A 13640-nucleotide genomic window follows, 5' to 3' on the forward strand; every position below is an offset into this window, starting at 1 on the left:
GGCTGTGGTTGGTGATGGAGAAGCAGAGGAGGAGGAAGAGAAGGCGGGCTTCTGGGCAGGTAAGGTGGCCGGCAGGAGAGCGCGCCAGCCACATGGCTAGTCCTCAACGTGCCCAGGCGGTGAAGGAGCCTCTGATTTACAGGGGTGGCAGGATGAGGGCTGTAAAAAAGGAGGCACCCCCTCCCTGCAAGTCAAGATAGTTTTGGTGGTCAGTAGGGCTGGGCAATATTTACTTGAGTCTAATGCACACATTTTTTTGCCAAATTACATTTAGGACGCACATTAGATTCAGTGGCGCATTCAGTACAGTATTTATTGGATTTATGCTTCACCTTTTTATCCCATGAGCTCAAGGTGGTGTACACAGATTCTCCTCTTCCTCATATAATCCTCACAACCGTCCTGTGAAGTAGGTTTAGGGGTGGGGGAGGAGGAGACGGAGAGAAGAGAGAGAGACAGGCCCAAGGCCACCCATTGAGCTTCATGTCTGAGTGGGGGTTTGAATTCTGCTCTCCCAGGACCTAGTCCATCACTCTGGCCACTATATCACACTGGCTGTTCAGTGTCATATCATCCCTGACCATTGATCATGCTGCCTGAGGGCTGGTGAGTGCTTGGTGTGGTACAAACGCGCTATACCCATGTGGAAAATGTCCTAGTAAGGCAGCCGGGAGGATGTTTGTTTAGGTGAGCCTCAGGTGCCAAAATGTTTTGGGCCGGCCCTGTGTGAATGACACATTATTGCACAGTCATCTTCTGTGATGCTAAGTTTCAAGCACAGCGATAATAGTACACGGCTTGTTACTAAGACTTGTTTCTTTCTTTTCTCCCCCCTCCCTCCGCCCTGTCCCGTAGGGGACATGGGTGTAGGAAAGTCTTGCTTGCTCCACCAGTTTACAGAAAAGAAATGTAAGTCTCTTCACATATTGACCTTCAAGTGATTTTAGATGGTAATCCACAGCATGCCTCTTCTCTCTCCTCCTTGCACAAGTTGATTTGGGCTTTTCTTGTGTCTTTGATCTGCCTGGCTCTATTTGTGAGAGTGGTCCAGCACGGCTGAGGCAAAGACACTTAGCAAAATTGTTTAATGTGCCACTATTACAGTTGGACACTATTTTCAGTCTCTGTCTTAACTGGGGTTGGACGATCATCATGGGTTGACAAAGCTTCTACATTCCCTTGAGGCCACATGACTCCCTTATGTGCCTTGTGCTGCTTTACTTAAGATTGACTGCCTGGTCAGCAGTTAGGTCCAGTATTACTTTTCCCAGCTTAGGCGTAGGTTTTAACTGGACTGTAAGTTACTAGAGCCCTTAAAGTCCAGCTATCTATCTTTGACCAGGATTTTTAAAAATAAGCCATACCTTAAATTTGTTTAAGAACAAAACAAATAACAGAGGTCAAGAGCTAGTGTGGTCTTTGGCAGGACAGTTGTCTTTTTCTCATTCCTGATGAGAAAATGAACCTGAACAGCTTGGGGATGGGATAGTGTTATATAGAAAAAAGATTAAAAAAATGTTAATGAAGTACAGAACTTTGACAGCAGTTAGATTTCCTTCCTTTTTCTTTTTGTTGGGATGGGTGAGATGAAATCTGAAGTTGATATTAAGCAGGTTTTCAGTTTTACATGCACATGCTCAGTGTTGCTATTGAGAGCTCTAAATGGAAGTACTGGTCGCCTGACTCTCTCTCTGTCTCTCTCTCTCCTTTTTGGCAACAGTTATGGCAGATTGTCCCCATACAATTGGTGTTGAGTTTGGTACAAGAATAATTGAAGTTAGTGGCCAAAAAATTAAGCTGCAGATCTGGGATACAGCAGGACAGGAGAGATTCAGGGCTGTCACACGGAGCTACTACAGAGGAGCAGCAGGCGCTCTTATGGTCTACGATATTACTAGGTAAGAGGCCTTCTTGTGCTATAGACACCCTTAGTACACTCTTATGTTACCTACAGCAGTCATACAGCAGCTGCTGAGGTTAAACGTACTACTTTCCTAGCTCTTAATAGGACAAGAATGACACTCCTGGATCAGTTGGGGGCTCCTTCTCATCAATAACTTTGCTCTCAAAAAACGGCCAGTCAGATGTCTCTGGGAAGCCCGCAGGCAGGTCATGAACACAGTGGCTCTCTGTCATTATTGCCCCAGCAATATTCCCCAGAATCCCAGGAATTTCGGCTCTGGACATGAAGGTGCCATCTCAACTGTGAAAGACCTGCTTCCATAAATTTAGCTAATTCATTTCAAAACTAGCAGCAGTCACTACATTTTATGGAAGTGAATTCCAGAGGTTAGCTATGCACAAAGTAGGGTATTTATTCTCTTCGTCTGTCCAGAATCTACTGTTTGTTGCTTTAGGTGACCCCAAGTTCTAGTACTGCAGGAGAAAGGTGCTGGTGGTAGAATGGCCTTTTCTGCCGACTTTATCAACACAATGCACCAAGGTTTTGTTTGTTTATTTTTGCTGATATTTCTGTAAGGGGCATGTGACTCAAAACAGGTTTTTAAAGCATGGTCACTTTTTAGAAAAACAAACAAACCTAATTACATCTTTTCAGGATGATATAAGTGTCAAGTCATTGTCTTGATTTTAAGAGGAACTTTAGCCAAGGTTGCAGCTTTAACAGCTGCTCCTTTCTTAGCCCTTAATTTTATGTAATACCTGTAAACACTTCTCTCTTTTTTGGCCATGCCCAGGAACAACAGTCTGGAGAAGGAAGAGCAATATTCTTAAAAGTCAAGTATCTGGGGTTGTTGAGTTTCTGGGCTTTGGTAGCTTGCCAAAGGTTCTTTGCTAGTAAGTGGGACAGAGACACATTGGCTCATCAGGAGCATCTGTTTTTGGGAATACATCACTATCTCCTGTGCATCTAGCTTCCTGTATGGTGTCATGGAACTGAACTGAGTGCCCCACGGAAAAAATATGACCATTTTAGTCCTATTTTAGTCTATCTTAAATAGGACATGAAGCCTGTTGCTAAGTGCAAGAAGTTGGGAGTATTTGTCAGCTCTGTGTTGGGCTACTAAACAAATAAATTATGGGGTCTAGTTATGGGATTGATATTTTACTGCCTTTACAGTAGGGTGAATTGAAACCAGAGGTTTCTAAACTAAGTTTAACTATTCTAATTTTGGAAATGATACAGAGCAAGCTTGGGAATGAGGCACATTGGTTAATCCTACAAGAGAAGAGAATGGTTTTCCAGATCATTGCAACCCTAGCAAACAATACTTCACCTTTCTGTATCTTGCATATGTGTATGCTCCCCAGACGCACAAGATCAGTGTTCTCCCCAACCCCACCCTCCAGACAATAGCTCTTTAAGAGGAGATTTTTGCAACATTTTGTCTTAACAGATTTCCCCTTGAAAATCAGGGAAATGAAAAACAAGCAAGAATCTGTTAACAGCTCAATTCAATTGCCTAAATTGGAAGTAACATGTTCCTGTTGTGTCCAGTACCATCCTCAAAGTGTAATAGGAAATAAACTGACATATTATGCTGGTGTGACCCTATAAGTACTTAGTTTTGCCTTTTCTGTCTTCTGCAGAAGAAGCACGTATAACCATCTAAGCAGCTGGCTGACAGATGCAAGAAACCTAACTAATCCAAATACTGTGAGTTTGGCTGTTTAAAAATGGTTGCATTAAATGTAGGGCTGTCAAACACCCTTTGAACACCTGCCTTTTCATTGTTTACATTTAAAATCAAACAAATATGACCTATTTTGATATCTTTGGGAGATGTTGAGAGTGTGATAAGTAGCAATTTGTTGATAAAGACACAAAGTTACCACTTAAACTACTACAGTACTTGCCAAAAGGAAAAGCTACCTTTTAATTTATTTTTTATTTCCCATTACATCAACACATCAAAATGGGGTTGGTTTGAAATCAAGGGTACCATTAACGCTCATCCACACTGAACTGGCTTTAAATTTGCTACCAGTGATTAAATTGTTAAAGCGAAGGTCGTGGCTCTGATTAAAAGGCCTTGTCCTAAAGCATGGAATCAGAACACAAGGCTAAATTGCCACCCTGTTGCATAAGCTGCTGCTGGTTGTCATCTTATGAAGTATAATTTCCCCAAAATTATAAATGAACATAATTGCTGACAGAAGGAGTACAATGTGAAGGTAATGGCAAGAGTCATTAAGGAGAGAAGGGAAGAAAAATAGTTGGAAAGAGCCAACCAGTGTGGATATGATTTAAATCAAATCGATTTAAGTCACCACTGTAGTCAGTAAGACTTGATCTAAATTATTTTTTTAACAGAAAGACACATATGATTTGGTTTGGGTTTTTTGTTGTTCTTTTTTTTCTTTTTTCTTTTTTGAGGCTAAATACCACCCTATCTCTGCAGTTGAAGTTGGTTTCCTTCCACCCTGTGTAGCATCAAGTGATTTGAATACATCTGTTCCTGATTTGGTTCTGTTCTCCACAGAAGTTAGTTCTAGCTAGCCAGGTTCACTTCCTCATTAGTGTGCCTATTTTATTGCATAATAGCCTTTCTTGAATCTGAATGGCCCTGCAGTAATAAGAAGTTGAAGTGTCACTTAACATTCACGCTTGAAGTTCTGGCAGCATTTGATTTTGGTTTTCCTGATCTGTATAGCCTTGCATAAAAGGATTATCTTTACCAGCTCTACTCAGGCGTGTCACAGGAGGGCTAAAGTGGCAGCTGCAGGATGCTGGAGCCTAGGGAGTAGGACTAGCATGCAGCTGTTGACCTCTTGCCTTCAACAGGGACTGCCAGTTTATCAGCAATCTTTTTGTGCCTTATTCCGGATGCAGGTGATAATCCTTATAGGAAATAAAGCGGATCTGGAAGCGCAGAGGGATGTGACATATGAAGAAGCCAAACAGTTTGCTGAAGAGAATGGTGGGTGTTGCTACTCCAGTGCTGTGAGTGTATAGGTTGGATTCTAGGCCATGATAACTCCCAGAAGCCGTTTTGGGGATCGGGGAGACCTCAGCTATTCAGGGCCTGAGTTGTCTCACTCACAGATCTGGTTATACAAACTACTGACCCTGGAGTTCTTTGGGAACTCTTACCTGTGAGGTTTGGTATGGGGCACTTGCTATTCCTGCCTATGCTAAAGTTGTATTTTGTTTCTAAACAGGATTGCTGTTTCTTGAAGCGAGTGCTAAAACGTAAGTACTGAGTCTTGATTTCTTGAAACCGAAATTGCTTATGTGGATTCATCCATAATCTGCTTTGAGGGGTACTTTGATTTTTAGTACCTGTAGCTACTTTGATCTGTAGCTTGAGCAATTATACCCCCTTAGTACCTTCCCAATCTTGCTGCCACTACTTGCTCTTTTCCTGGAAAAGCATTAGGTATTGCTTACCCCTTTGTCCAGTGTAATTCTTCACTCAGTTGTTAATTAACTGTTTACTTTCTTACATTAGTTGCTGTGTTCATCAGTGTCACATGTCTGACTTTTGCTCATTAGAATACAGTGGTACCTCGGGTTACATACGCTTCAGGTTACAGACGCTTCAGATTATAGGCTCCGCTAACCCAGAAATAGTACCTCGGGTTAAGAACTTTGCTTCAGGATGAGAACAGAAATTGTGCGGCGGCAGCGGAAGGCCCCATTAGCTAAAGTGGTGCTTCAGGTTAAGAACAGTTTCAGGTTAAGTATGGACCTCCAGAATGAATTAAGTACTTAACCTGAGGTACCACTGTACTAATATACATTATAGCGAGGGCATAGAAGCTTAGCTAAGCCCCATAAGGTGGCTTTGGTGTTGGGGAAACAAGAGGAATCTGATTTCTGTTCCTTGTTGACAGTAAGAAGCAATTCTGGCATGTGCAGGGGTTTGACTGAGAATGTCCACACTGGCCTAACCCCAACCCTGTTGTTGCCAACCACAGCAATTCAAAAAAGATAATATAACAGCTGTGTTCAGATGTCACAAAAAACCATGGTTTATCATGATGGGAAGGAGCTAGAGTGAGCTGTGGACTCACACATTCCTCTTTTGGCATGGCCTCGAGGAAGAGAGTGGAAGTTTTTGCTTCAGGTTTTTAACTTTCGTTTGTCTTTGTATCAAGAAAACTGCTTTAATTTAACTGCACTTTATTGAAACAAACCATCTTCAAACCATGTTTGTTTCAAACAGGGAATAGTTAATCTTAATTGCAGTTTAGAGTTTGGGCGCCATGCTAAAACTGAGGTTTACTTTTTTAAAAGGAGGCTTTCAAATCTCCCTGTGGCTGTGCCAGAGGAGAGGAGGGAAGGAGTGTGTGAGCCATAGTTTCACTGCAATTTGCTCCATTAAGTTAAACATAATTTATCAATCATTTGATGTTTTGGGATCTTAGACTCATGAACTTTTCAGGAATTTCTGCCCTGTGAACTAGAAATTCTTGCTCTAAAGCAAGGTAGTGCATGGTGGAATTGAAGTGCTCCATGGAAGAGATGTAAAAAGCAACATTGACTACAGGAGTTGGGGGTCCTTCAGGCAGGGCATCCTCAGCTGGCTCCATTAATCTGAAGTGGGATGTACCAACTGAGAATCCTCTTGCATCTGCTTTCCTTGCCCCATGTAAAAGTGAGAAGAGTAATCTGGGGTTAGTTGGGACATGTGGCAGGAAGGCGTGCAGGAATCCACACCATCCTGATGTGTGCTATGAAGACACTAGGGCTGCTGATGCAGAATATTTGAAGCACAGAAAATGGCCATTGCAAGATGTTCTGTTGATGTTTCCATAGCAGTGGCGGCTAAAATACATGGGTTGTGCAACCTTAATACCTATGAATTATGAATGGAAACAAGGGTAGAAGCTCTGTGCTACATTGCTCCTGGATAGTTAATGGTGGGTATGTGAAATTCTTTGTGCAACAGGCTTTCTATATACATTCCAAGTTAATATTGCTGCTTTCCCTTTTATCAGAGGAGAGAATGTTGAGGATGCATTCCTAGAGGCTGCCAAGAAAATCTATCAGAACATCCAAGACGGGAGCCTGGATCTAAATGCTGCAGAATCTGGTGTACAACATAAGCCTTCAGCTCCACAGGGTGGCCGACTAACCAGTGAACCCCAGCCGCAGAGAGAAGGCTGTGGCTGCTAGTGACCTCACTTCTCGGCTCTGTTTCTGACCTTTCACCTCTGTTAGGAGCAGTGCTTTTGGCTGCTTCAGTTTCCTCTGTCCATCTTACTGGGTTTAATTAAAACTCCTGAGGCAACAGTTTAACACAGCACTAAACTGCTAAAAAATAAATAAGAGAAACTTAGATGTAATCAGGTTATCAAAGGCAAGTAGAGTCATACCCTCTCCCTGCATGGTAAATCTAGAAGTCTCCCCCCACCCCAGTCCTTGTGAATAGGTGTCACCAATACATGATTTACAAAACAGAGCACTGATGGTTGGACCTCATGATTTTTATTATTATTCTTTCTCTTTCTGCAGGGCTTTGTCTCTTGTAAAATTTAACTTTACTAGCTTCAGCCTTTCCTCGCAGTCTGCAAGTGGTCTGGATCTGTCCTTTTTAGTAACAAAAAAAAAGTTGATTTGCTGTGAAACAACCTACATGATTAGAGTGGGATCCTGCATAAGATTCCTTTTTTAGTGGGAAGGATTCCCTATTATGCAGTTGTTGTTGGTGGTGGTGGTGGCGGTGGCGGCATGGGAGCACTCATTGCAGGAGTGTTAGCCTTCATCCATCGTGGCCTCCCACATGGCAAGTATCTATCTTGTGCTTGTGCTCTGTAGCTTGATGCCACCCACCTCTTCCTTCTCCTTACCATTTTAACCTTTTGTGGCCCTTGTTAACAGAACGTAAATATGTATAAATTTTGAAGGAACAGAGCTAACACTTTAAAAAGTACATTCTGTGTATATGATCTTAATGAAATAAAAACAAACTGATTTACTGGCACTAGAATAGGTAATATATTGGTCTGTACAGTTCAACCTAATAATGACCACATCACCCCCAGCTTTAGTAACTGCAGTTCACTGACCATTGGCTTGATTCCGTGGTGTTGGCATTTGGAGGTTGTGCTTAGGAAGCTGGTTCCTGACACAGTGCAAAAGAACACCTACCCCAGTGTAATAGTATCTGTCCTATCTTGGCACTGTCGTCAGCCTATTGCTGCTTTTGTTTAATATTCCTGGTCTTGTGCAATTGCTGGTGTGCTAATATACTTTTCCTCTCTCTTTGGGAAGACTTTTTGCATTAATCCAGCTTCATTTCCTGCCTTATTGTATAGGAAGGATGGGCTGTTGGACATCTTACACTTTTATGAAAAGATATATTCTCAACTGGACTGTCAAGCATTTTACACTCTAGGGATTTTGAACCATACCGTGGCATTTGACACTACAGTTGACATAGGCTTAATTTCTGCTCCTCCTCAGTTCTTCCTCCATGCTGTGGTTGCAAAGAACTTTGAGAGAAGTAATTCAGAGCAATTGTGTATATGCAGACCTTGGGTTGGAGCCACCACACATGTAAACAATCTCAGCTGTACTGTAACTCTTCCATAATAACCTGCTATTTAAAAGAAAAAGAGGGCAACAAATGGGTTAAGCTTGATTGGGCTTCACTATGTTTCACTATGTTTCACTATATTGACTGCAATGCTTCAAATATAGCATAGGTTTTTTTTGTTTTTAGCCCTGTAAAGACACTAAGCAAGGCCATGTTCAACTATGTAAAAGCAAAGGGTGATAACCAGCATACTGTACAGTCAATGTTAAATAAAAGCCAAAACTGGAATGTGCAGATGATTTAAGTGTTTGGATAATGTGTACACTGTCCCTTTGTGTGTTTCCTTTTTGTTTGGCTCTGGATAGGTTTCTCTCCCCCAACCTAAGATTCTTAAAATAGATGGGTATTACAAAAGATGCAGCTTGGATTGCACCATGTGGGGTTTTTGCCCGGGGACCATGACCAGTTGATATACAATTTTAAGTTTGGGCAAAGGCAATCACTTTCTGCAGCTTGTTGGTGGTGCAATACCCCCCCCCCCCTTATATCCTCCAAATTATAAGTTACAGTAGGTCTTTGTTTCTGTGACAGGACTTATTTGGGCTGCTGTACTCATTTATTGTAACAATGCTATTATCTAAATATTTGTAAATAAAGTACCTGTATCTAGATAAATGACAGTGGTCGTTCTTTGAAAATGTGCACTCAAGAGGGTGTGGATTGTGGGTCACATGAAGCAAGTATCCCTTTTTATATGAACCCACAGTTGTTGTAGTTTTGCTATATTATTCCATGTGTGAAGGTTCTAGACCCGTGTAATTGTCACAGAAGGTGATAGATGGCTTTATTGTATAATGTATCAAACTTAATCCTCCCTAGCCTGCTCTCTATGAATATTTATGGTAGTGTGAAAGCAAAAACCCCCGCCATCATTCTAGGTGAGCTGCTACATACCTATGTAGCTGAAGCACAATCAGCATGCTTGCCTTTAGACTTTAAATCCTTTTGCAGAACACTTAGTTAAAGCACGGAATGTTAAGACCAACAGATGTGCTGCTTCACCATCAACCAGTCCTCAAGTCTAGTTGCAGATCTTTTTTATCTAAACCTCCTGTAGGGAAGAGCCTAAAACCTTATTGCTATAAACAGGCAACAACCAGAAAGGCTGCTAGAAAACACTCATTTATCACAAATGTACATTTCTGTGGATTAATCTTGGCTGAAAGGTAGGCTCTCCAAATAGAGGCAACTGATAGAAAAAAATTCCCATTTTAACAGGGGCAATCCTCACACATGGTGGAATTGTGTTGAAAATCCCACCCAATGCAGCATTACCTAGCCCTAGATTTGGAATGGTGGAAAGTACAGTTCTCCCTCTTGAGCTTTGCTTTTGAACTTTCTGGTTCTACTTGCTCTTGGATCTCGTCAGTCTTAATCATATCAGTTTGATGGAAGAAAAACTGATCTTGAAAAGCACATGTTTTATTGTTAGGTAAAGGGGGCTCACTTCATTTTTGTAAGTGCAGCATTGCTTAAATTTCAAGTATGTGTGGTGGATCTCAACATTCAGACCAGTAAAAAATAGCTAAGGGTTGTTTTGTATTTCACCCTTTTATTCAAATGGGAGCCGCACCACTGAAATTAGTAAACCTAAGTGACGTCATGTTACTTCCAATGAGTCAACTTAGAACAACCCCTAGTGAACAAACGTCAGATTCTGCTATGTTAATAAAGTTTATGCTAGTTTTCCACAGTAGCTCAAATGGACAACAGCCATTTGCTGTGGCAGAATCCACTGCAGTCCTGGATCACAGAATGGGAGTGGAAAAAGAGAGAGAAATAGAGGAGAAAGTTACTTTTTATTTTAAGAGAAAGTTACTTTTTATTTTAAGAGTTTAAGCAGGAATTAGAATAAAGTACTATTTGAGGTAAACTGCAACAGAATTAAGAGCTGAGACAAAACTTATGTGTGTAAACTGAGAAAAAGCTCTGTTGGGGGGGTGAGGAGGGGAAGTGAGGTGAGACAGCCAGTCTGTAGAAAAGTTAAGTCACATGACCCTGCATCTTCTAAGTAGGTAGATGGAGACAACCCCCATACTTTAAATACCTCCTTCATGGTGGGGAGTAAATTTGCTTCTGGTGGAAATATGGAAGCAGTTATTGCTGCAAAATCTAGGACACATTCAAATCCCTTAGGTGGGCAACATTTTTCAGAGAGCCTTGATCCCTTACAGGCAACCTGGGTGGAGCTAGTTTCAAAAAGTCACATCCCATTGCATTTGTAAAGTAGGCAACATTCCAGCTGTGCACAGGTTGATATTTCTACACAAACACACCATGCAGGCAAAGAATGCATGACACAAGGGTATCTACCCAAGGACTAGATACATAAAGCAGCCTAGGAAGGCTGTACTTTGCTTTTTGGCCAGAGGTTCCCCATCCCTGCCTTGTAAGATCCTAGATATGCACAGGAACCTAGTGGAACAACCAGTCACTAAATATTTATGTTTATAGAAAGCAGAAGAAAACACAAGGTGTATTTTTTTGGGGGGGGAGGGAATATTTATTTTTGTAAAAAAAATTCAACAGAATACAAATTTTCACTAAAAATGCTTAAAAAGCTTATGCCCATTCACCCACATATAAATAAATGCACGCACCCCTACCCCACAAACAAAAGGATGCAGACATCAATGGCTGTAACTTTCAATACTGCAAATGCTACACTCTAGCTTGCATTGCAGAAGTGCTCCATAGAAATAAAAATTCAAGTAAGTGTGCATACGTAATAAAAACACCTGAGCTCACACCTAAGATGTCTTTAGGAATGTTAACAGGGACTTGGAAACCAATGAGGTAGTCTTCTGATGCCTTCAAAGCCAGGCTATTGGCACGGGCTGCACCAATATAGCTGCATTTCGCTGCTTACCTATAATAATAATAATAATAAAAAACTTCAGTGATTACTGTAAAATATGCTTGCTGCAAAGGGCAAGCAAGGTTACAATCATACCAATTTACTGATTGATTAACAAAGGATTTTCAGTTAACTTTTTAGCAGAAGTCATTTCTTAAGCATGAAAGGTGATGCTGGTCTGGCTGGAAGTAAACTGAGGTAGTGTGTTGCCTCAGGTTCTGGGTAAGCTGTTACCTTCCTAACTGCTAGCAGAGCTAGGAAAAGGGGAGCTGCTTACCATGAATTAATTATTCTCTGCATCTAGGAAGGGCAGTCCAGAAGGCTGGCAAGAGCACCTCCCTCTAGGTGACAAGATAGGGTTCAATCCAACTGATGCTCTCCAGTGGAAGGGGCTACCTAGCTTTCCCCACAATGTACAATACTAGAAAAGCAAGGCAACCCACCACATAGCCTTTATGACTATAGAAAAATAATGAATCCAACACAATGTGCAGCAGGGAGAAGTAAAGATCACTACAGCAAGGAGGCCACTCTAGAAACAGATGAGGTCTAAAGAGATGATAATGGTCCACTAGGGAGCAGTGCGGATTATGCCACCCAGAAATGCTTTGCCTTTTGGAAGGTTGGTTCATTCAACATTACGCACCCTGTCAAACTCTGCGAAGGGTACTGTTATAGGCTTAGGCAGACCTTTACTCCATTGGGAACTGCTGGTGTGACCTCATCCAGGGCAGAGGTGCTATAATTAAATTGTGGTCTGTATGTGGGCTTGACCAACAATGCTGGAGATAAAATCTAGGGGGGAAAGATAGTCCTGAGAGACTGAAAATGTCTTCAGGTTCTCTGATAGCTCCCTGGCATTGCTTCCACTAACACCTCAGATTAGGTGGGAGAGGTCCTCCGCCTGGTCCAACCCAGGTGCTCTTTATTCAGGGCTGATGTGCCATTGCTTGAAGGCAAAACTGCTGCCAGGAGACCATGGGCAGAATTCCATGATTTGGAGACTTTAAGGAGTCCTACTCATCACTCAGTGGGGGTGTAATCTTAATTATGTGCTTGTAAGAACAGCAGCCAGGAGACTGCAAATCTGGAGGAGCTATGGAGGAACAGTCAGATGAGGGCAATTATGTCCTCTTCATTTTCCTGTGGCAAGATGTGACCTTGGAGTGGCATCTCCCCCTCCCCCTGCTTTTGTGAGCTTTTCCTGCTCCAGAACAGGGAACAGGCTTGGATCCCACTTAAGGTTCTGGAATGCCCTACTGAAGATGTAAAAGAACCTCATGCACTGCTCTCCACAGGTTACCCTACCCCAACCTGGGGCTACGCAGAGTTGTACAAAACAGATCGAGAGCACCAGGATGGGGAAGGCTGCCATTAGCAATTAAAAGCTGTAAGCATAAGTGCCCTAAATCATGAGCATGGCCTCAGTGTTTGATGCAAGATATAGGTGTGAGTTGTAACTCCCCCCCCCCCGCCCCCTGAGTTACATGGAGGAAGGCTGATTACACAGATGCTAGACTTTCAAAAAAAAAAGTGTCATACTTAGAAATAAGAACTACATACTCTCTTGAATGAGGTGGCTAACCTGTGGCCCTCCAGGAGTTGCTGGACTTCAGTTCCCATTACGCCTGACCAATGGCTATGCCACAGACCAATGGAGGGCCACAGGCACATTGCCCTAGAAATTGTGTTTATATTTCAGTCTAAATTTTAACATTTATTGATCAATTCCACACATTCCACTGTTATCACCCCACCACTCTTACCTGCTGGGATTATGCCTTGTACTGATGAATACCTGGAGATTGTGTTGAAATACCTGTTGATGTCCTGGAAGGAGATCTAGAAAACTAGAAAAGATGTCCCCATTCAATGAGCAAAAAAACTGAGAAGACAACACATTGCAAGAGCCCTTGACTTGCTTCTGGGATATGGATAATAGCAGCAGCATAATCCCTATGATTATTATTTTGATTATATTATTGTAAGACTTACAGCAGGCTAAGATATTTGGTAAAATATAAAAAGAAAGGATACACAAAACTTTTATTCAAGATAAGCAGGTCAGAACATTCAAAGTGAATAAATTCATTGCTCAAAGTAGTACATCTCCCAGTCCCTTCCTCCTGTGTTAAACTCTGTGCTGAAAACCCTTACAAAATATAAACTGCTAACAAGGTGGTTCAGTAAAAGGATATAACTAGAAGCAAACTTGTTATAGTCTAGGCAATTGGCTCGGCAGAGAAAGCCTGTTACTGGAGAGTCTACTAAAAGGACTT

The 13640-nt window shown here is 41.9% G+C and overlaps 2 protein-coding genes across 6 annotated transcripts in view; one reads left to right on the forward strand and one right to left on the reverse strand.

The window, feature by feature from the left end:
* The window catches only part of RAB14 (RAB14, member RAS oncogene family), a 32210-nt gene extending 23091 nt beyond the window's left edge, over positions 1-9119 (forward strand). The window contains exons 3-8 of the mRNA XM_083486052.1: positions 856-909; positions 1721-1898; positions 3550-3616; positions 4793-4880; positions 5122-5152; positions 6904-9119. Of these exons, the coding sequence (XP_083342178.1) occupies positions 856-909; positions 1721-1898; positions 3550-3616; positions 4793-4880; positions 5122-5152; positions 6904-7081 (596 nt within the window). The 3' untranslated portion in view covers positions 7082-9119. The remainder of the gene's footprint in view (positions 1-855; positions 910-1720; positions 1899-3549; positions 3617-4792; positions 4881-5121; positions 5153-6903) is intronic.
* Positions 9120-10983: 1864 nt separating this feature from the next.
* The window catches only part of CNTRL (centriolin), a 63682-nt gene continuing 61025 nt past the window's right edge, over positions 10984-13640 (reverse strand). For all 5 annotated transcript variants that reach the window (XM_083485661.1, XM_083485662.1, XM_083485663.1 and 2 more), the window contains 2 exons: positions 13128-13211; positions 10984-11373 (listed from right to left, as the gene is read on the reverse strand). In XM_083485661.1, the coding sequence (XP_083341787.1) occupies positions 13137-13211 (75 nt within the window). In that variant the 3' untranslated portion in view covers positions 10984-11373; positions 13128-13136. The remainder of the gene's footprint in view (positions 11374-13127; positions 13212-13640) is intronic.

Source organism: Podarcis liolepis (assembly GCF_965112155.1).
Source record: "Podarcis liolepis genome assembly, chromosome: Z".
NCBI lineage: Eukaryota > Metazoa > Chordata > Lepidosauria > Squamata > Lacertidae > Podarcis > Podarcis liolepis.